General features: G+C 46.6%; 1 protein-coding gene across 1 annotated transcript in view; it reads left to right on the forward strand.

The window, feature by feature from the left end:
* Positions 1–2073: 2073 nt before the first annotated feature.
* The window catches only part of Wwc2 (WW and C2 domain containing 2), a 163434-nt gene continuing 141752 nt past the window's right edge, over positions 2074–23755 (forward strand). Inside the window, exon 1 of the mRNA NM_001109111.1 lies at positions 2074–2920. Coding sequence (NP_001102581.1) covers positions 2790–2920 — 131 coding nt within the window. The 5' untranslated portion in view covers positions 2074–2789. The remainder of the gene's footprint in view (positions 2921–23755) is intronic.

The raw sequence follows: 23755 nt of genomic DNA on the forward strand, positions 1-23755 counted from the left end.
TAGTTTGTTACTGTGCCACATCCCAACAGACTATTGACACTGAGGAATGTACAAACAGGAGAAAGGCAAGTTTCAGGGCCAATGCACAGATGCTTTGCTGCTCAGTTCATGGTGACTGGCATGCCCAAGCAGCCTGCATACCTTTCCTGGCCAACGATCACCAAAGCCAAAAAGCGAACTGAAATGTGCCCATCTCTAAATGTGCCCGTCTATCTATCTCACAGATCTGATTATCAATAAAGTCTCATTGCTTAACCCTTGGGGAGTCTCCAAAGGGATCAAATGAACCCACAACTTGATCCTAATAAAAAGGGTCCCGAGAACGGCAACCCTCCTTTCTGTCATCAGAACTGCTTTTGCCTAACTAACATTTCCTGTGCCAGTCAGTTTGGCATTTCTTTTTGAAGTCTAACGATTAATGGGACGATAAATGCCACTTTGGATTCTTGAGTAATATTTAGTTGAGAGCGTACCAAACTCAGTTATACAGCGGTCTCCTGTGGAGTCTTCATCCCAGGGAGGTGCGCTGAATGCTGTAACAGCAATGTGCTCCACTCTTACTTTTGAGTTGTAAGGTGCTGACATATCAGCAGAAAAACATTTTCAAATCCTTTAGGGGGAGGGAAAAACGCACTAAGGAAGTCTCAAATTAGGAGAGTTTCCATTAGTTGCTGGTTACATTTTGGCCATGTGAATGGGCCAACATAGAGAATTACACATTCAGTAGTGTAACAGGTTAATTTTAAACAGAACCCCTCTACCTACTGAGGACTAGGACCCTGACTGATTATCTTACTACTAATGGGCTGAGGCAAAAAACAGGTTAGGAAGTGGAACCTTCCCTGGACAAAGCACAAAACCCAGCTTCCACAGGCCTTGGCATTATGGGAAAGACCTAGAAAGTGAGAGGTTTCCCTCGGGAGCCACAGCCGCTCTCTGGTTGTCCTTCCCAGGTGTACCCGGCTTTCCAGTTCTGGGGGATTTCAAGTGTCTGCTTCTGCACAAGCTGTTTCATTCAGAATAAGTCCCTTTCCTCTTCCTAACATCCCCTTCAGAGCATGTGGAGTCCCCTTCTGGAAGCTTGATTCAAGGCTTGGTTCTTACTTGTTTAGTTCTATTGACAACTTCAGCAAGTGCCCAGACACAGAAAATGTCCTGCCCAATGCCAGGTCCTGAAGTTATTACATTAGCACATATGATTAAGGGAATTCACACCGAGAGGTGAAGGACTGAACGATGGGGCCTTTCTTCCTAAGGTGCTGCTATAATCTGCTTAGGGGCCTGGAAGAATATTAACAAGGGTGGTGACACACAGCAGACTGTAAAGGTTGGGGACAGAAAGGCTCCCTTCCAGACTGAGGATAAGGGACACTGCAAGCTTAGTGTCTTGACTCTGCCGAGGCTTTGTAGTGTCTGACATCCGGCTCCTACTCAGTGCCGACCAGCACTTAATAGCTAAATAAATAAATGTTTGTGAGGTAAGATCTACATCTCATAGATGGACCCTTGATCAAGCAAAGTGTGGCCTCTGACCCCTGCCTTGGGCTCCCTTCGGAGTGATTAACACCTTCGGGCGAAGAACTTCCTAGGACAGAGGGTTGGAAGGAAGGGACTAGATATTGGACGCAGCCACGTCCCTTGGATTTAAACCCAGAAGGGGACGCCAGATGCACATGGCCCTGCCCCGGCGGGGAGGCGCGAGTGATTCGGACCCCCAGGGCCCGCGTGTGGCGGCGACAGTGGCGGGGTGGCCCTGTCGCTTCTAAGGATCAGGCCGGAGTTGCCCCGTGGGCCATTGGGGCGGACGTGTCGCGGCGCTCATGGATAGGGACCCGCCTTTACTTTGCTCCCTTAGGCCCGCGAGGTCCCTGGTGAGGTCACCGAGGGCCACTCTGAGCGGGAGGCTCGGGGGGCGCTGCGGCCCCGGACACGCCCCGGACACACTCCCAGCGCTTTTGCACACTTCCCCACCGCTAGGAACAGCCAAGGCACGGGGCGCGGCGTGGGGGTTGGGGGTGGGGGCGTTCTGTGCCCTTACTGTTTGTTGGGACTTCTTCCCAGGACAGCATTCCCCACCCTTTCCTCTCGAAAGTCTTGTGGTTTCCCTAGAAGACGGAAAGAGGTTGGGAAGGTTGCAGACTTTTTTCTTTAGACTTCTTTCTCGTCCAGAAAACTCCTAAATCCCCAAAGGGTCTGGCGGAGAGGAGACACCTCGGGTTGGAGAGGAGGGAGCGAGCCGAGCATTCCTTCGCCCTCCCGCCTCCCACCTGGCCTCGCCGCTCCCCTCCCCCGCGCGGGTTCAGCCCCGCGTCCCGCCGCGGCCGCCCCGGCAGCTGCAGGGTTAAGCTCAGGAATGTGGCGGCGAGGAATGTGCATGCAGATGAGGCGGGCGCGGGGCGGGCCGGGGGCGGGCCGCATGCTAATCGCACGCAAATGAGGAGGCCAGTCGCCGCCGGGCCGTTGCTCCGCGGAGCTTCCCGGATCCGAGCCCAGACGGCGTCGGCCGGGGCAGCCTGGGCGCCGCGACCCTCGGCAGCCACAGGGGGACGGGGAGGAGGAGGAAGAGGCGGAGGCAGCGGCGGCAAGGAGGAGGAGGGCTCGCTCGCCTGTTCCGACGCAGACATGGTGGACTGATCCCCGGCAGGGCTGAGAGCAGGGATTCCTGAGGCTCCTCCGCGCGTGGCCCACTGTGCCCCGAGCCCCGCACGCCCCTTGCCGGCACTCGCGTTCCCGCCGCGCCCCGCGCCGGGTCCCTATGGAGGCGCCGCTCGCCGGCGAGGCCGCCGACCATGCCTAGGAGAGCCGGGAGCGGGCAGCTGCCGCTACCCCGGGGCTGGGAGGAGGCCAGGGACTACGACGGCAAGGTTTTCTACATCGACCACAACACCAGGAGGACCAGCTGGATCGACCCTCGGGACAGGTGGGCGGCCGGGCCCCGGCCGGGTGCGGGGACCCGCCTCGGGAAGTGCTGCGGCGACTGTTGTCTGGGAGACCTGGAAGATGCGGGGGGCGTGGGGCGTCTCCTGTTCTGCAACTCTGAGGGGCTCCGGGATAGGCGCGGGACCGGCCTAGGCGCGGCTGTGTCTGCCCGCCAGGCGCCCCTTCTTGGGCCCCATTGCCCACTGCCTTCCCCACGCCCCTCAGGGACTTGTAGACACTCCCTGGCCCAAGGGAAGGGCCGGATTGGTGCCCTGGATTGGCACCCTAAGTCCAGTTAGCCGGCTCAGGGTGGGGGGCACTTGACCCCTCTTTAGACCTCCGGTGTGCTCTTTAAAGTTGGTCAGATGGAGGGGGAGGGCACCTTTCGACCTCTGTGAGGCACGCTGAGCTCAGGGCCTCCCGGAGGCCTAAGTGATGGTGAACATCTAGCCATCTGGGCCACCTGTGGCATCTCTCCAGCCCTACCTACCTAGCTCCTGAGCATTGACTGCAAGCTTTTACTAGGGCGCACCCCGAACCATGCCCTAGGTCCTGTACGTGGAGAGTGGGGTCCCAATCCTGGCTCGACCTTTGTAGCTTTGCCCCTAAGATTAAAAAAAAAAAGTTTTGGAATTTTGCTTCTAACCTTAGTTCCTCACCTGAAAACTTGGGTCAGATTTTCTTGTGAAATGGCATGGAGACTGGGACTGAACCTTGGCTACAGATACGGGTAGCCCAGACTTGAAGCTTAGCCTGATTTTGCACAGGTCTCACGACAAGCGTTTTTGTTCTTACCTGGAGATCTGAGCAAGTAGGCAGACATCTGAGAAGTTCAGGAGCTGAAGTTTAGTGGAATGCTCACCAGTGTTCTGTTTCTCAACTTTCTCTTCACTTTTAGGAGGAACATTTCTTAGAATTAAAGTTGTTAGAGGGCGCAGTATGGTCTCACACATCTGGCTAAACTCAGCACTTGTGAGGTGAAAGGCGGATCAGGAGTTCAAGGCCAATTTGGGTTATTCGAGATCCTGTCTCAAAAAAAAATTTAAAAAAAATAAAAATAAAGGAATACTAGAGTGCATTTTTTACTTGTAAATTTGAAAACTGTCCTTAAAGAGGTATTTTTGTTTTGTTTTGTTATTTTTTTCTAGACCGCCTCATACTGTATTGTATTGTCAGCTCAGGCTAACTGGCTTGGGACACATTATGTAACACAGGCTGGTACCAAACTCACAGCAATCCCCCTGCCTCAGCCTCCTCAATGCAGGAATTACAGATGCTAGGCACCGAGCCGGATTTGTTCCTCGTTGTAAATTCAATATCTTGTCGGGGATGCCCCTGCCCTTTGCAGTTTTAGCATTCCTGAAAAGTCCTACATGGTCTGAGAGGTCATAGCCTTTTCAGGAGCTTTTCCTGTTAAGCCCCACCCCCTCTTCTTAGTTTGAAACACACTTTTCTATTCGCTATCCCCAAGCACTCATTTCCTACAACTATTGTATGTGAAAGCTATTAAAAAGCAGTTATAAGAAAATCCCGAATGATATATATTTATGGAACAATCCTTGTTAAATTATCCATGAAGATAAGGTTTAGGTTTCCCTCATGTTGAGGAAAGACACCTGTGCCCAGGCCTCACCTCCGCACACCCCACAGGCCATTGCTGACTCCACGAAGGTTCTGACGGGAGTCACACCTCCATAGTCTCTCCAGGCACATTAGCTGTCATAAACCTCACCATGCTCCAAGCCTATTACTTATACGTTTGCACTTTGAAACTACTTAACGGACAGCAAACGTCGGTGCGGATGGGTGCGCACATGGCGGTGGTTTTGTGGGGCACCTGTATAAATATTTGACTTTTACAGTTGTATGGCAGCTCTGCGGACACTCGGAGTCTCCGGCTCACTGCCGCCAAAAAGCTTAGGCTTTCTAAGCATTCATTCCCCTGCCTCGGCTCACGTGCTTCCTATCACCTCACATTTGTCTACTGGAGAGGATTATAAGATGTGCAGGGGCTGGGTGAGGCAAACAGAAAGGGAAGTTACATGACTTGGTTTATCCTTAGCACCACTTTCTTACACAAGCCAGACGTGCCATTTGCTTCAAACTGGAAAGGACCAGCAGGTACTGTGATGCTGATTTACCAAGTCCTATGCTGGGGACCAACAGTTTTGACTAAGATGAATTCTTCTTTGAGTTTTCTTTGCAAGCTGCTAGGGCTTTCAGTACTTGAGGATATACATGTGAATTATTAGATTTCTGAAGTTTGGTATGAGAACTTTGGAAGCTACTCTGTGACAGCAGCCACTGTGATATGTCAGTTTAAATTATGCTTTCTTTTAGTGCAGCTTTGGGACAGTAAATCTTCCTACACAGTGTTTGAACTGATTCGAGAAGGTATTTGGAGTAACTACTAACTCTTGTTAATTTTGCCACACAGCCGACATGGAAAGAGAGCTGTTTCCCAGGCCAGCAGGGAATGGGTGGGTCCTTCTGCACGGTCAGATTGCAAATCCTGAAAGAAAAAGGGAAAACGGCTCGAGATGCTGTGGGCCTGCAGTGCTGTTGGATCTTTAAAGCCACTTCATTAAAGTGGTCAGAAAGATTCCTCCATTCACTGCTGTTACTTTCCTTCCATTAAGAGTGAGCATTTTGCTTTTGATGGTTCATCAGGAGTTGTCTGGTATTTCTGGTTGGACAGAGAGCTGTGTTGAGTGAATGGGAGGAGGCTGGAGGATTCTACAGTATCATAACCTCATCCGAGGAGTAGTGGCAGTAGAGCATGGGGTCAGTCGTGTTTTCAGATACTTTAGCCTTTTGGAGCTAGGTCACGTCATGTAGACTTTGCTGGGGCTACCACAGCTCTCGTTTCTGTTGTGCTCAGCCCAGTTTCTGAATCCACTCTAAAATGTGGGTAATACCACTCCCTCATACAACGTTTTCAACTCATAATTAGGACCCAAATAGTATTACTTGCCCTGGCAATACTTTTTTTTTTTTTTTTTTTTTTAAATTTAATGCCTGTCCCATGCCTGTGAAGTGTCTGTCCTCAGTGGCCAGAAGAGGGGCATTGCGTTCCCCTGGGGTTGGAGTTGCAGATGGCTGAGTGCTGCCACGTGGATGCTGCTCCTAGGTGGCCTCTGGGAAACGGTTGTTTGATCCCCAAAGGGGTCTCCACACATGGGTTGAGAACTGCAGCTCTGGACCTCTTACTTTGCTCATCAAGAAGATTTTGACCACACCACTTAGTGTTTATGATGTTATGGTGGCCAAATGTGTTGGTGTTTTAAAACACTAGATCCCACGGAGGAGAAAAGAAGGGAAGGGCTGCCTCTTGGAGTAGAGGATGATGTGAGCAGGCAGGCTGTTCTGCGTTCTTCTCCTCCTTGCACTGGATGGGTGCTAGCCACAGATGTCGTCGTATTTTTTGACCACTGAGGCTTACAGGTTGCCACACAAAGGAATTCTATGTTAGGACTGATGGACCCCAATCTGTAGCTTATGACTTCGGGTTGGGTACAGAGCAGCTTGTGGCTTGTGTTGAAGAGACTTGTATGGCGGTGGGTTCGTGAAGGAGGAAGGAGCGCCGGTGAGCATCATTGATGTCAGGCAGATGCGTCTTCCCACACTCAGTTGCGGGCACACGATTAGGATCCCAGGAACCCTGAATCTTTTTTTTTTTTCCCCTCTGGAGCTGAGGACCGAGGGCCTCGAGCTTGCTAGGCAAGCGCTCTACCACTAAGCTAAATCCCCAACCTCCCGAATCTTTTTTCCTTTCATATTGGAGTAAGTAAATGGATCAACCCACTGCTAATGTGTAAATTTTGAAAATCCAAAATCACTGTCTTAGTCCTTTGTGTGTGGTGGATGTGAACTGAGTGTTGGTTGGGTCAGTCAAAGGCTAAACTCAAGGAAGAATGTAAGTTGAGCTACCTCTCCTACTTTAGTTTTATTTTAAGATAAAATTATACCCTGAGCTACCAACAACCGGAGATAATCAATTTTCCAGTTGGATTAGAAATAATGAGAGAAGTGAGCTACTACATTTGGAAGAATAATATAAATATGTGAATTACTTATAACAGCAACACCAAAACAAACTGAAACGAAAAACCCATCCTTGGCTCTGATCACTGGAATGATACCACCATGGTCATAGTGGTCAACAGGGTCCGCATCTGATGTAGGTGACAGTGCCAGGTGACGCTGAGCAGTGGCTGAGTGGGATGGGGTTGGAGATTGTGGAGGTGGCTGCAGGACTCTGGTTTTTAATCACTTGAGGAGGAAGCGTTCATTTCAACCTAACTATGATGTCTCCCAAGAATAACCATGGAAGTATTTCTCGTTTTCTGCACTACTGTGCTCTAAGAGTTGCTTGCTACATTTGAATGACTAAGGTTTCTTCTATGACTCTAGTGGTCTGTCATCTGCAGTTTAATTTTGCTGCAAGATTCGGGACAATGGTTGGCTTTCAAGAAAGACCGTTATTTATAAACAGGCGATTTGTCTTGAGCTGCAGATTGCTAAGTTGTCAGCTGCAGTCAGCCTTTGTGACGTGTCGGCTACAAGCAAGCGGTATTTAAGTTTAATGAGAGGAAGCCTGGGGTCCTGCAAAGTGTGGAAGCTGCCTGCAGGCCCTGCTCTGCCTTGTAAGTGGCACTTACTTCCTTTTCTGGGAATATCCTATAGAAAACGAGGCATTCTCTGTGTAGGGGTGTGACCAGCTTCATCTTGCTCATGTGGGAGCTGGGGACATGGCAGGAAGCAGCTACTGCCCTGATGTGTGGGTCGCTTCACAAAGACTTCAAATCTGTGTGTGCTGGGGCTGTAAACATGACTGACGTTGGTTGACTGACTTTTGTTAGATTTTGGACTTAATCTTTATCTTTATCCACGTCTGAAATTGAGAAAATTACTACATACCTCTAGCATGTGGGACAAGAAAGAAAATTTTAAAGGCACTGGGTGAGGGCGCAAAACGATCTAAGAAAATGTAAATGTAGAATGTTTTGACCATCTTGAATGTTGTCTTCTTAGTCACACATTCACGATATTAGCTGAAGTTTACAATTCTGTGGTTTGTTTTTTTAATTATATTCACACTGTTAGGCAACCCTAACTACAGTGTTCCTGGACCTCAAAATGATCCCACCTATTAAAACTCACTTCCTACTGTACCCCCTGAGGCTTTTGGCAGTCACTGATCTACATCCTGTGTCTGGTTTCCCTATGAGCGTCTAGTATAGACAGAGTAGCACACTGTGTATCCCTCTGCCACTGGCCTCTTCCACTTAGCAGTGCTCCCAGGGCGTCCTCCTGGTGGCCTTACTCGGAGCTTCATCTCTTTTATGCCCCACATGGCAATTCTATACTTAGAATTTACATTTATATTTATATTACTATATTTATTTGTAGTAATATATTTATATTACTATATTTATACTTAATGTATTTACTAAAATTTTATATTTATTATATTTACTAAATATCAAATATTTTTAGTATACAATTTTATACTTATTTTAGCAAGCTACAATATCAGATTTGTTATTTTAATGTAAATACATATGGCAGTGTTTAATATTTTAACATAGTAGTCCCTTTAAAAAAAGATTGTGGGGGTGGAGCAACACCTTTAACCCCAGCACCCGGGAGGCAGAGGCAGGCACGCGGCTATAGAGAGCTCCAGGATAGCCAGGGCTAAGGAGAAACCCTGCCTCAGAAAAGCAAAAACAAAACAAAACGTGTAACGTGTGTGTGTGTGTGTGTGTGTGTGTATGTGTGTGTGTGTGTGTGTGTGTGTGAAACACTGTAACTTGACCAGGAAAAACTATGTCAGAGACATTTCAACCTTTCTTGGTTTTGCGTTTCTCTTTCTCTTCCTACTCTATCTGACCGAACGCTTTACTTATTTTATTTGAGAAAGATCTCCCTGTGTAGCCATGGCTGGCATGAAACTTACAGTGTAGACTGGGCTGCCTTCCACCTTAGAGATCCGCGTGCCTCTGTGCTGGGATTAAGGGTGTGTGCCACAATGCCTGATTGAATGATGTGAACTCTGACACTGTACATGTTACCAGTGTATCAACCAGCTTGGTGTCCCTGAAAGCAGGAGAGAGGTGAAGAAGAGTTGGTTCTAGGTCAGCCTGCTTATAATCTAGTTTGCCCAGCTATCTAGTAAAAGGAAGTTTGAAGATTGGCCTTGAAATTTCCTTTGTATTCTTTTTTTAAAGATTATATATATATATATATATATATATATATATATATATATATACTGTAGCTGTCTTCAGACACACCAGAATAGGGTATCAGAGTCCATTACAGATGGTTGTGAGCCACCACGTGGTTGCTGGGATTTGAACTCAGGACCTCTGGAAGAGCAGTCATTACTTTTAACCACTGAGCCGTCTCTCCAACCCCCCTCTGTATTCTTTTAATTCAACCTAGTGAGTACCACTCCAATCATACGGGAAAATGCTTGAGAGGAATTAAATGTAGAATAAAGATTCCATGTACACATTACATTTTGTCTTCATGTCAGATGTGCTTGTTAGAAAGTATTTGTATGGACCATATCATGAACCCAACATGTAGTGGATGCTTTTATGAGTTTATTCTAAGTGAATTAAGAGCTGTCAATTCTACACAGCTGTTTATTAGTTAAACCTGCCTTGTTATCATTTAAAATGTTACAAGAGACCTGCAAACGTTACAGCACCCTCAGATAGCAGAGGTCACCTCAAGAGCCTTGTGTGCTGTCAGTGTTCTGCCCCAGCCCTGCCACGAGGACACCCCTTAAGTAAGTAGAGGGGCCACTTGAGAAGCCATCGCTGCTCAGAGGGACCTGAGAGGACACAACACTAAATGTGATGTGATATCTCAGGACTGAAAGGGAAAGACCAAGGAAATGTGAGGTCTTGGCTTGGTAAAGTATTGACTTAGGCACATAGGTATCTTCGTTCTGTCTCAACCTTGTCTTTCCCTGTGAATAGGAAACACCTTTGGAAATAGTTTATTAAAATATTATTAAAATTTCTTTAAATGGTTGTCTGTCTGTATATTTATTTTCATTGTTTATGTGAAAAGTAGTGGTGAGCAAACTCTGGCCTGGAGCTGAGTCCTGCCCTGTCAGCTTGTTTCCATACAGCCCTCCAGCCAGTATGGGCTAAACCAGGACAAGGTTGTGAATAGGCAGGAGCAAAGGGTGCACCGTGGCTCGAAATAGTTTCCAAAGCCCCAGAGGGTGCTCTATAAAGGAGAATGGTGGGATTCTTACATTTACTACACCACCACCACTACTTTTTTTTTTTTTTTTTTTTTATTAACTTGAGTATTTCTTATATACATTTCGAGTGTTATTCCCTTTCCCGGTATCCTGGCAAACATCCCCCTCCCCCCTCCCCTTCCTTATGGGTGTTCCCCTCCCAACCCTCCCCCCATTGCCGCCCTCCCCCCACCAGTCTAGTTCACTGGGGGTTCAGTCTTAGCAGGACCCAGGGTTTCCCCTTCCACTGGTGCTCTTACTAGGATATTCATTGCTACCTATGAGGTCAGAGTCCAGGGTCAGTCCATGTATAGTCTTTTTTTTTTATTTTTTTTTTTAAAGATTTATTTATTTATTATATATAAGTACACTGTAGCTGTCTTCAGACACACCAGAAGAGGGCATCGGATCTCTTTACAGATGGTTGTGAGCCACCATGTGGTTGCTGGGAATTGAACTCATGACCTCTGGAAGAGCAGTCGGGTGCTCTTAACCGCTGAGCCATCTCTCCAGCCCCCCATGTATAGTCTTTAGGTAGTGGCTTAGTCCCTGGAAGCTCTGGTTGCTTGGCATTGTTGTACATATGGGGTCTCGAGCCCCTTCAAGCTCTTCCAGTTCTTTCTCTGATTCCTTCAACGGGGGTCCTATTCTCAGTTCAGTGGTTTGCTGCTGGCATTCGCCTCTGTATTTGCTGTATTCTGGCCGTGTCTCTCAGGAGCGATCTACATCCGGCTCCTGTCGGTCTGCACTTTTTTGCTTCATCCATCTTGTCTAATTGGGTGGCTGTATATGTATGGGCCACATGTGGGGCAGGCTCTGAATGGGTGTTCCTTCAGTCTCTGTTTTAATCTTTGCCTCTCTCTTCCCTGCCAAGGGTATTCTTGTTCCCCTTTTAAAGAAGGAGTGAAGCATTCACATTTTGATCATCTGTCTTGAGTTTCATTTGTTCTAGGTACTTATTTTTTGAGATAGGATTTTACTTTGTAGACTTGGCTGGCTTCGAACTTACCATGTAGCCCAGGGTGGCCTTGAATTCACCTCAAAGAACTACTTTTTACCTCAGAATGCTGGGATTAAAGATGTACACCACCATGCCCAATTCAAGCCTTAAACATATATAAATATTTAAAATAAATGTTAGCTATTTGTGATCTCCCAGCTTTTTCCTTGATCATTTATTATACAAATGGTTTCAGATACTGTATAGCAGGAGAATGAGTCCAGGGCAGCACAGAAGCCAGCTTTGAGGAATTGTCTCTGTCTTGGGTTGGTTTTCTTGCAATGAAATAAAATACACCACTTAAAGTTTTCCATAATCTATTTCTTTCTCTTTCTTTCTTTCTTTTTTCCACGTGGAGAGGTTTAATGAGAGAAGAAGAGGAAAGGAGAGGAAAGGCCAGCCGTGGGCATGTGGAGGGAAATGGGGGTGGGATGGGGAGAGAAGGGACGGGGACTGGGGTAGAGGGTGTGTGGGAGGAAGAGCAGGGAGCAGGGAAGAACAAAGAGCAAGAAGCTATAATCCATTTCTTTTGGTGGTGTCTGGAAACATGGTACCCAAGTTTGGCTTGTGAAGTTCATGGATACTGCTGTTTGCAGATACTGTATATCACCTAATATGTTGCCTTGAAACCAGGGGCTGTCCTGGGAGCCTGGTTTTGCAGTCCAGGCCTGAAATAGAGACTATTTGTATGGTATACAGATAGATTAACCAAGGCTTATTTAGTTTGGTAAGTTAACAATTACTAGGCATTTATCAGATTTATTATCATCATCATTATTATTATTATTGTTATTAATGTGTTTGTTTTGGAGACACTCTGTAGCCTATATGGTAGCTGATTTTCTGTGTGGCTGAGGATGACCTTGAAAGTTTGTTTCTCCTGCCTTCCAAGTCCTGGGTTGATAATGATGAGGAGGAGCAGGACAAGGCGGAGCAGGACCAGGAGGAGCTGGGGGAGGAAGAGGAGGAGGAGGAGGAGGAGGAGGAGGAGGAGGAGCAGGAGCAGGAGCAGGAGGAGCAGGAGGAGGAGGAGCAGGAGGAGGAGAAGCAGGAGGAGGAGGAGAAGCAGGAGGAGGAAGAGGAGCAGGAGGAGGAGCAGGAGGAGGAGGAGCAGGAGGAGGAGAAGCAGGAGGAGGAGGAGGAGAAGCAGGAGGAGGAAGAGGAGCAGGAGGAGGAGCACGAGGAGGAGGAGGAGCAGGAGGAGGAGAAGCAGGAGGAGGAGGAGCACGAGGAGGAAGAGGAGCAGGAGGAGGAAGAGGAAGAGGAGCAGGAGGAGGAGGAGCAGGAGGAGGAGGAGGAGCAGAAGGAGGAGGAGCACGAGGAGGAGGAGCACGAGGAGGAGCACGAGGAGGAGCACGAGGAGGAGGAGCACGAGGAGGAGGAGCACGAGGAGGAGGAGCACGAGGAGGAGGAGCATGACAACGGCGATGATGATTTTGTGTACTTTCGTGGGTGTGATGTGCATTTGTGTATTTGTGTTTAGTTGTTCGAGTACACTTGTGTACGTGTGAGTGACTAAAGTTGATGTTGAATATTTGCTTCTCACCTTATCTGTTGAGGCAGTGAAGGGACGGCCCTGCCCGGAAGAGCAAGGGCAGGCAGGCAGAGCAGGTGCTTCCGTCTTCACGTCCTTGTACAGCCTCCCTCAGAAGGCGTGGCCCAGACTCAAGGGGGACTTCCCACTGAAAAGGTCTGAGTTCAGGGTCGGTCTTCCCATCTCGATTTCCCAACGATTTGATGAAGGGAAATCCTTCATTGGTGAACCCCTTGCCTTGGCTGTTAGTTAACCCCAGATGTAATTGGCTAACAACTGAGAATAGCCACCTACTCTGTTTCTGCTTCCCGAGTCTGGGGTGCTGGGCAGTCCTCCTGCCCACCTGGTCTCCCGTGGATTCTGGATCCAGCACAGCAAGAGCCTGGTCCCTGCTGAGACATTTCCTGAGCCCCTCTTATTAACTTATTTTCTAAATTTTAACATTTAAATTTGTTCTCTCTCTCTCTCTCTCTCTCTCACACACACACACACACTCAGAGAGAGAGAGAGAGAGAGAGAGAGAAAGAGAGAGAGAGAGACAGACAGACAGACAGACAGACAGACTCAGTTACCGTGGCTTCAACATGGCGGTCAGAGGACAACCCTTGGGAGCCGTCTACCGTGGGAGTACATACATGTGGCACCAGGCTTGGGTCTCCAGCCATCTCATTGGCCCATTGATTTAATTGGTGAGGTAGATCCTTTCTCTGTAGTTCCAGGCCACTTTGGCCTCTTCCCTAGTGCAGGTGTGCACCACTTCCCCTGCCTTAGAAAGACTGAAGAAAGAATAGAAATAAGGATATAGTAAAATCATCCAATATCAAATTTCAAAGGCACAGGAGCAGTTCATTTTAGGAGGTACAAATATAATATGTCTTAATATATGAAAATTCTAGTTTTTTAAGTATGTGTGAGGGATAAATGAGTGTGTTTGTGTAGATATGCATGAACATGGGTGTGCATGGGTGTGCATGGGTGTGCATGGGTGTGCATGGGTGTGGAGAGCAACTTTGGCTGTCCCAGGAAATACCAACCACATCTTTTTCGGTTGTCCTGAAGCTCCCTAATTCCCATAGGTTGTCTGGCCTCTGAGTCCAGGGATCCTCCTGACTCTGCCACCAAGCATATACCACACATAGCGCTTAATCTGTCAACCTGACACAAACTAAAGTCATCTGAGAGAAGGGAACCTCAAGTAAGAAAATGTCTCCATCAGATGGATGAAGTGGACATTTCTGGTTTGTGTCATGTGATGTTTTTCTGGATGCTGCCTTGTGAGAGGTCATGTGACGCTCTTCTGAAAACCAGACCAATAACTTCTCATTGTACTCCGGCTGATTTTGGCCGATTCTGCTTGTGTTGAACTGGACTGCTGGTATCCTGACAAGGAAGAGTGGAATCACGCCCAAGCATCTACTTCTAAACAAGTCTACGACACACTTTTCCTATTAACTTTCTTTCTCCGCTCCTCTGGTCAATGCTTTAGAAGGCATTTAAGAACCCTAAATAAAGTAGGTTTTAAAAATTTTAAGCCTGCAGGCAAGCCTTTAGGGCATTTTCTTAGTGATAGTGGGGACCCAGCCCATTGTGGGTGGGGCCATCCTTGAGCTGGTTGCTATAAGAAAGCAGGCTGAGCAAGCCAGGCTGAGCAAGCCAGTAAGCAGCATCCCTCCATGGCCACTCCATCAGTTTCTGCCTCCAGGTTCCAGCCCCATGTGAGTTCCAGTCCTGACGTCCTTCACTGATGGACTGTGGAAGCGTAAGCTGAATAAACCCTTTACCCGGCCATGTTGCTTTGGTTATGGTGTTTGCTGACATCAATAGTAACACTAAGAACGTGGGTTCTGGTCACTGAACTCAGGATCTCTTGCTTGCAAGGCAAATGATTTATTAACTTTTCTATGGTAGATTGCTGTTATTTATAAGGTCATAAGCTAGTGATGATGATCAAACAATAATTCATGTAATAACCTTACTAAACAGAGAGTTGAAACCTGTTAGAGTCAAGGGTATCTGTTCTCCCAAATATACCATGTTTAATTTTGTTCTTTGAATAATTTTTTGTTTATTGTTAGCCCTGCTTTTAGTAAATGATTCATAGTTCTAAAAGTATAATAGACTATTTGGGGGCTGGAGAGATGGCTCAGTGGGTAAGATCACTGGCTAATCTTTCAGAAGGACCTGGGTTTGAGTCCTAGCACCCACATGGCAGCTCATAACTGTTTGTAGCACTTGTCCTAGGGAATCTGATGCCCTCTTCTGGCCTCTGGGGGAACTGCATGCATGTGTGTACAGACTGCAGGCAAAACTCTCATGCACATCAAAAAGTGAAGTTTGGAAATAGAACTGCCTGTGAAGCTACAGATTAGCAAATCAGGCGCTGGGAACTGGTTCTTCACCCCATAGCTTGGGAGGAGTTCAGTATGGCTTCTGTGTTTGCTTGTGCAGGGATCTCGAGTGCCTGGGCTCACGCTGGTTGACGGCTCTGCCCGTGAATATCTGTAGTAAATGTTGAGCCACAGAGATTTGTGCTGTAAATTCCTGACTGAAATTCTGCTTAACTAACAGACCGTGGAATGTGTTTTGTTTCTTTATTGATGTTTCTCTGTCCTTTTAGAAGGCTGCTTTATTAAGCAGCAGTGATCCTCAATAAAATTTAAACACGGCAACTTTTACTGCAGATTTGAAGGACACACAGTTCCATTTAGTGTAAAGCTTTAATCTCAGTTTCCTTTGCATGTGGTGTTCAGGAGAGATAAGAGTTCAGTTTTTTCCTCCCTTGAAACTGAAGAGAGTGGCTGTGTGGGATCTGTGGTGTTCCCCGGGGTCAGTGGTTATCAGACTGTCTCACTGCGCTGGCCAAGGAGCGGTTTGGACTGCTCAGTAATTCTGTCCCACGCTGCATCCCTTTCTTTTCTTTTGTCTGATTATCCACGGATTTGAATTTGGTTGAAACAGATGTTGTATTTACCTTCTCTTTGTTTCCTGTCTTTTCTGCTGAGTGGTGTAAGTCCTGACACGTAGGGCAGGAGGAGTGTGAACAGATTCCTGACTGGCAGGAGAGGATGGACGTTCAGTGCCCTGGTTGGCTATGGGTACCCAGAACTGATATGGGCGTGGCAGCCCCGTGCTCAGCCTACGGCAGTAGGAGGAGTGGAGATGCATTCGTGACGGGTTCCTCACATCCTGTAATCGAGGACCACCTGCCACCTGCGTGACTGGATCCCAGATGATTTCTCACAACTTATTTGTGTCCATTGAGAATGGAGTCCTGTTTCGAATGTGTGCATCCCCTTTGCTTCTCTTTAGATTACCTGTCCCCACACAGGGCACAGCACTGTAGTGCTCTGTATTCATAAAAACGACATGTAAGCATTTCAAGGATCCTTTCTAAGATTTTTCCAAGATGCAGGCATCTGCCCCTGGTTTAGTTTACCTGACATGACGCTATAGTCATTCGTCATACGTATTGAAACTATTACAAATGTCATGAGGAAACAGTGCTGAGTAAAATGCGTAAGGTCTTTCATAGATTTTTATATTCAAAATTGGGGAGGACAAAGAAATTACCATAGCCTTGGTAAAGGCGGAGGCATCCTTAGAAGCACTTTGAGTTGGGAAGTCCTTCCTTTCTAAGTAAGGATCTACATTTAAATAAGATCTTTCATCTACTTGGAGATCTTGTGGGCACAGGAAAGTTCCAGACTGGGCTTTAGGGCATGATAGCTTCTAGGAGTGTGTGGCTGTTTCCATAGGAACTAGGCCAGGGTAAACATTTGATGATAGTGTCTTACTAGCCACATTGTAAGTGTGCAGTAGCCCTATGTGCATGTAAGAATGTTGCCTTCACCGCAGAAAGGTCTATTAGGCTGCCTTCTCCCAGACAGACAGGGCAGGTGATACAGTAAGAAACTGAATGGAAGGCATGAGTGATGGTGGGACGGAGACCAACGGAGAAGAGGTGTGGCCGTTTCTGCCTTGTAGAGCATCACGCTTTTAATGCCCTTTGGGAGGTCTTAAAGATTGGAGAGTTGTAGTTGGGCAGGGAGACTGTTGAAATCCTATGTCTCAGGAGGCAGGAACAGGATTTCCTGTGAGTTTGAGGCCAGCCTGAGCTACAGGTACGTTAGTGGTAGAGCTCTTGCGTAGTCTGTGCAAGGGTCTGGGTTCAATCCCCAGCATTGAAGACGTTGAGATGCTGTGTGTGGGACCTCTGTGTTCTGTATGGAACGGTGGTGTCTCGGAACGGTGGAGGCCTGGAAGGTAAAGCATAAGTCTGTTGGCCCAAAAGCCACGTCACTCTGTAATCCTACTGTGAGGTGGGAGCCAGAGACAGGAGCAGAAGCAAGAGGTGCACTGCCTGTGCAAGGTGGAAGATGGGAACCAACTCCTGGGAGCTGCCCTCCCACCTGCAAATGTGCGTCACAGTGTGCGTGCCTCTGTGTGTGTCTGTGCACATGAATAGTAAGGGAAACATGCAAATAGTTAAAGGAGATCACTCCTCCCTAGAGAAGGGATCAGAGATGCTACTGTTGGTGAAAAATTGTTGGAGCTTGGATTATGGTTTTTGCAATGGGAAACAGTGAATGGATTTCTCTGGTTTTAGGTTGAAAAAAGAAAAGAAAAAGAACATGCTAACAGTGCAGGTGCTGGGAGCCTGTGTAGGGTGGGGGATGGGATGGGAGGAGGTGCTTTTGGACTTACTGATGGGGAGAGACCAGGGGGAGGATGGTAAGCTGGTTCCTGATTGTCCTGGAAATCCAGATGTGTAGACCTAAGGTGTTCAAAAATGACATCGAGTACACACCTGGACATAGGGTCTGGAGTTTAGGATGTGGCTCAGAACTGGAGAGACACAGCATTTAAAGATGTTGGACCTCGAGGCATGGGTCAGTGTGTACGTGTGTTTTGAGAGTCTTCTAGCCAAGATGGCTTAATTTTTTTTTTCACTAGGAACATACACCTTATACTTACTGAACATTGCTGTGCTGAAGATGATAACGATGTTAATGCATACTGCTTATTGAGCCCCTCATGTGTTCTCTCATGGCCTAACTGTGTCTTGTTCAGTTACATTTTAGTGGCCATCTGTGCATAAAATCTTAATTTATCGGACAAATGAAACCTTCGATGGCTCTGATGTCACCTGCTGCTATGGTGTGAGCGAAGTTCGGATTTGCCCTCCACACACTCAGGGGTGTCTCCGGTCTTTGGGGGGCTGTCTGCGAAGGATTTGAAGTTCTCTTAAGAGGAAACCAGCTTGGCCACTCTCCTGCCTGGGTGGCTTCTGCACTGTGATGCCATCTACCCACAAGGTCTTCACCAGAGCTGAGCAGAAGGGGACCATGTGACCTTGAACCTCAAGCCCTTTCTTAGTAGAGGTAGCCAGTTTTGAATATTTTGGTATTATAAGAACGAGCTGAGTTAGTACACCCCCAGTTTAGGAACCGGAGGCTTTCAAGTTAAGGGACTTGTCACAAGGCATGCAGCTTTGGGGTGGGATGGCAGATGTAGGAGTGCGTGCTTGACTTGAAGGCTTTGCTCTAGCCACCATCTAGTGCCATCTACAAGCACTCCCTGGACAGCCTGTGCCCTTGTCAGGTGCTTGGGAGTCACAGTTACCTTGGAGGACTTAGTGTAAAATTCATTGTTGACACTTCCTCACCTTAGCTGTCACTTCTCTATCTTGTAGGACTTGATTCTAGCTTCTGTAGTGTGTACCGTGTTTGCCACCTCTGACGGACCTACTGCTTTCTCAGTCTGTTGTCCAATCTTTCCAGGTTGAGCGGGTAGGTACCAGTTAGTCAGATCATGCACAGCATTATTTATTTATGCCCCTGCTCAGGACTAACAGCAAGATGGCCTGGCAGTATTAGTTGCACAAATACACCTAATTTGATTCTGTCACTTGTGCCTTAATCCAGTGTTCTAACTTCTTTCAGAGGCTGAGATCCGACACGCTATAAATCCTCTTTATCCCTGTCATCTGGTTCTAAAACCCCTTTGCCCTTGGACTGTAGCTTCCCCCCAGCTCTGCTCCAATAACCACCGTCCTCCACCTGCGCACGCCCTCCGGGCTTCACCCTCCTTAGAGGATCCTCGAACTAAGGAGTGGACTTTTTTCTGATCATGGCAGGTTCTCCCTTTCCTGTACAGCTCTTTTCGTCAGTGTCAAACCTGATTTGATCTGTTGTGAGTGAACCTGGGTTCTACTACAGATGTGTGAACTACAGACCTTGATTGGAATTCCTTTCTACCTTGACTCTTGTAATTAGTCTTAAATCTTGGGTGGGCAGGGTAGTGTCAGTTAATCTCTCAGTACTTTTGGTGTTTGTGGTAACAGCAATATACAGTGTATCTGCTTCTATTTGGGCTCCTACTGTTTACTTCCTTAGAGAGCCTAGTTTGTGAACTCTAATTAAGCACTTGGATTATGCATGCAAAAAGTCTTTTGTTCCTGGGTTGCTATGAGCAACAGTTGGAAAAGTTAACCTTCCCGATCAATAGGAGTTGTGGACAAATGTGCAAGTGTTAGCAGATTTTGAGAAGTGCGAGTGTTGCACCTATAACAAACTGCCAAGCAGTTTGACCATAATTATGGCGAAGGAAGAACACATTAGATGTGAATGATCAGAACATTCCTAAAATTCTATTCAAATGAGGCTAGGCCTTGCTGGGCTCTGGCAGAGTAGCCGAGGAGTGAGTTTTTAGCTGCTTGTCTGACTGGCTTTGCTGTTGTGTCTAAAAGTGGTTTGTGCAGTGGTTTGAGGGACAGCCCATGACTTACCTGGAATTTGCCTAACGTATTAAATAGTTTTTTCCTTTCTCAGGCGAACTATCTCCTCTCTTCCACACAGCCCCCACCCGCCGTCTGCTCCAAACTGGCCAACTCCGACGACTACAGGAGTTGTGTGGTTCTCTTGTATGATTTGCTTTTTGAAAATTATATTTCTTTGTGCTTTTTAAATTAACTGTTTACTTACATAAATTCGTGGCAGTAGTGAAGAACACAGATTGGCCCCTTTGAATAAAAGTCGAGAACAGGAGTTCTTAACTTTCCTAATACTGCAACTCTTGAGTTCAGTTCCTCATGTCATGGTGGTCCCAACCATAAAATTATTTTGTTGCTACTTCATAACTGTAATTTTGTTACTCTTATGAGTCACATCTTAAATATCTTATATATAGATATCTGATATGTGACCTCCCCCAAAGGAATAACAACACACAGGTTAAAAACCTGGTCTAGAGCCTTTAAACATCCATAGGTATTCTCTCTCCAGAAGCCATGGGGAATTGGGCTAGGCTGTAGAAGTGGACTAGACAAGGGAGGCATAGAGTGGGGATATGATTTAGGGGTTTACGGTGACAGGAACAGTAATTGTTTCTCCCTCCTAGGACAGAGTGCTCATGGAAGAGGAGCCTGGGTTCTCCCTGCGCCCTTCCTCTGCCCTAATTCTGTTGGGAGCAAACCCTAGTGGATAGTTGGGCATAACTTGTGAGGAATTCTGGAAGGGCCAGCGGAGTGCGCCTCCATCCAGGAGGAGCGCCCACTCTCATGCCTGCTGCTCAGTGGATGTAAACTTTGCCCGTGTGTATTCCAAATGGTGATTTTAAAAAAGTCATTTTTTAATGTCAAATATTTAAATTGCAGTTTGCATATCTTACTAAGTTGACACATGTATAAAACTACAGGGATAATTTTAGGCGTCAGTTATAAAAGGCCCTGGATTATGCCTCATTGACAACTAAGCAGTGCGTCCATTGATGCTGGTCGGTGGGTTTTTAAGGAAGACCACAATGGAAGTGAAAACGTCTGATTTCATCCCAGGGCCAGAAGTGATCCTGCAGCTAGAGAGAAGAAGCATCATCTTTACAACTATAGAAAGGGAGTTTTGCTACTAAGTTAACCAGTAATTTGGAGATAAAAAAACAGGAAAATTGGTTTTCCTTTTCTGGTTTTAGGGCAATGAGGAATCAGTTGGAAAAACCAGTTATCTTAAGAAATTTAGGGTCAGCTACCTGAAAGGGTGTTTATTTGTACATTTTACTGAAAAAGATCCTGTATGTGTGTTCATGAAGCGATGGCACGCAGAGTGACACATTGTGAGTTGATAACAGAGAAGATTTCATTCTGAGACACAAAGATCTCCACAATAGTTTTATTTTAGTTAAACTAATGTAGAAAGCCATACATTCTGACATTTGTAGACTAGCCATTTTGAGCAGGAGTTTTTATTAATGGCTCTTCTGGGAGGCAACAGAATGCAGATTGGGAGAAGTTGAAGTTTATGTAATAGTTCTGGAAGCCATTCGAAATGATTCTATACGTAATTGTATTGTTTAAAAAGTCATAAATTAATAGAAGTCTGCCTTTACAAGAAATAAAATGTTCAAATGTCTCACGTTTGTAACTGAGAGCGAAGTATTTAATATTATTTAACTTTATGGTGTCTTTATCTACATAGCAATTGTCTTGAGGTCTTCTGGTGTAAGGCAGACTTGAATATAAAATGCATTAACATTCGTTTCTCATAGCATTGGACATTGAGTCTGGGCCTCACATGTCAGGCAAACGCTCCACCTTGAGCTGCCACACAGTTCCTGAGTCACAGTTTAAAAAGCACTGGTGTAGGAGAGCATGCTGAAGTTGTTGATGTGTTAATCCCTTGTGATGATTGATGCCTTAATGTAGAGGCACAAAGTTCTCTATGGTGAAGATTGTCAACGGAGGGAATATCTTTAATTCCTTTGTCTTAGTTTTGCTGGGTTAAAAGAGCACCACTTGGTTACCTGATTTAGTTAAACATTAGTCCAAGTTAAAAAGTTCTGTGCAGTTGAAGATCATCTAAACTGAAAATTCCTTGTTTCTTTTTATTCCCAATGATGACAGGACAGTTCTATAAAGTTCATATTTTAGTGTCCATAAGTAAAATTTTCTCGTACTAAAGCCTGCTCATCCATTTCCAGATTGCCTGTCTTCCCACTGTGACGGCAGAATTGAGGAGGGACAGAAATCGCGTGGCCCACAAAGGCTAAATCAGTCCTCAGGGTCTTTTAAAAGAAGTTTATGGAAGTAGCTTAAAGAAGGGAGGATTTATTTTGGTTCACAGTTTGCAAGGTTATAGTTCATTATGATGGGGAAAGTATGGCAGAGTTCATGGCAGAGAGAGAGAGAGAGAGAGAGAGAGAGAGAGAGAGAATGTGTGTGTGTGTGTGTGTGTGTGTGTGTGTGTGTTCTTACATGGTTCCCAACAAGGAAGCAGAAAGAGAGCTAGAGGGGACCAGAGCTGGTCTCTAACCCCAAAGGTCTACCTCAGTAGCTTGTACCACAGAGAAGTGTCAAACATCACCCCAGCTGAGACTATGTTCACAAGCTTGTGGAGGACAGACATTTCAGAGACAAACTATCTATCTCAGTGAAACCTTTTTGAGAAACTGCTTCTCCAGAACCCACCCACCTCTGAGCAGTGCATTCTTGCTGTGCAGTCTTGGCGTCCAAGTCAATCATTTGCCTCTGTGGACTCTTTTCCTGGGCACCTGAGTTTTCTGCCCCATTGGTCAGTATGTCTGACTTCATGTATTAACAGGCTCTCGCACTAGCAACCTGTGATGGGAAAACAGGTTTGTTGGGAATGTTGAGGGCAGTGTGTGTGTGTGTGTGTGTGTGTGTGTGTGTGTGTGTGTGTTTCCTGTCTGTGCTGGTAAGTTATAACTTCTGTGAAAGTGAGAATGGAATGTAGTGTGTGTGTGTTCCTACTGTTGTCACTTAAGGGGCGACCAGGAGTTGGTGTTCGTTATGAGTCTAACGTGCATCATCTGACATTTGCAGCAACTTCTGATTCCCTGAGATAGATGTTGGTAATTCATCCTACATTGCTGCACTGTTTGCTGTGAGCCATGGATCCCTCAAGGCTCTCACGGACATGATTTCATCCCCGGCTTTAATGAGTATGTCTATTTAGTTTGTTGTACAGGACGACTTCAAGGTCTTCCTCACTTGCTGCTGTCTGTCTTGGTTTTGGAGGCAGGGTCTCTCACTGACCCTGGAGCTCACTGATTGGGTAAGGCCTCCTGGCCATCAAGGCCCACAGGCCCTCCAGCCTCCACATGCTGAAACATAGACATATTTACTGTGGGTCCTGGGGATTCAACCTCAGGTCCTCATGCTTGTCTTATGAACACCTCACTGACAGCCATCTTCCCAGCCTTGTCTCCCAATTCTTCCCACAGCATCTTGGAGCGCACACGTTCAATTGCTCTAGCATTTGACTCCTAGTTTAATTTGCTGTCGTAGTCATTAAAAAAACAAAAGCAAAAACAAAAAACCTGTTACTTAATTATTTCGCCGACTCTCCCGAGCTCTGAAGCTCTGAAGCTTCTTTCCATGGTCAGTGAAATGCTGCCTCTCCCGCCGCACTCAGAAGTAGAAGACCCTCAATTATTCTAGTGAAGACCGACCTCACTAGCCACTCTCCCCTTTAAATGAGTTTCAAATTTATTATTTTGATAGCTGTACAGGTGACATGATTCAGATGAATAAAATTATGCTGCTGTGAGGTGGAGCTGGGTCCCCAGGGCTCTTCACTGTAGCCTTGGTCTCCAGTGTGGCTGCCTGGGTCGTGTCCTGGTAGTGTCCTTCGGTCAGGGATGCTGCCCTATGAAGGGTAGAAGGTAGTTCTTTTGGGACCTTGTAGTTCTTGCCAGATGGATGGGTACAGAGGCTGGAGCTTGAGCCCTGTCTTTCTGTGGCTTCTTGGCTGATCCTTCCTCCTGCACAGACTCCTGCTGTTGTGATTTTGTCCGCCCCCCACACCCCAGGTCCTCATCAGAGCCTAACCAATGATAATGACCTTGACCTTGCAGAACCCTGAAATGTCTAAACCACTTTTCTTTATAAAGTTCCCAGGCTCAGATACTTTATTAAAGTAACAAGAATTGTACAAGTAGATATATTCAGTGTGATGGTTTGTATATACTTGGCCCAGGGAGTGACACTATTTGGAGATGTAGCCTTGTTGGAGTAGGTGTGTCACTG

Source organism: Rattus norvegicus, chromosome 16, assembly GCF_036323735.1.
Source record: "Rattus norvegicus strain BN/NHsdMcwi chromosome 16, GRCr8, whole genome shotgun sequence".
Lineage (NCBI taxonomy): Eukaryota > Metazoa > Chordata > Mammalia > Rodentia > Muridae > Rattus > Rattus norvegicus.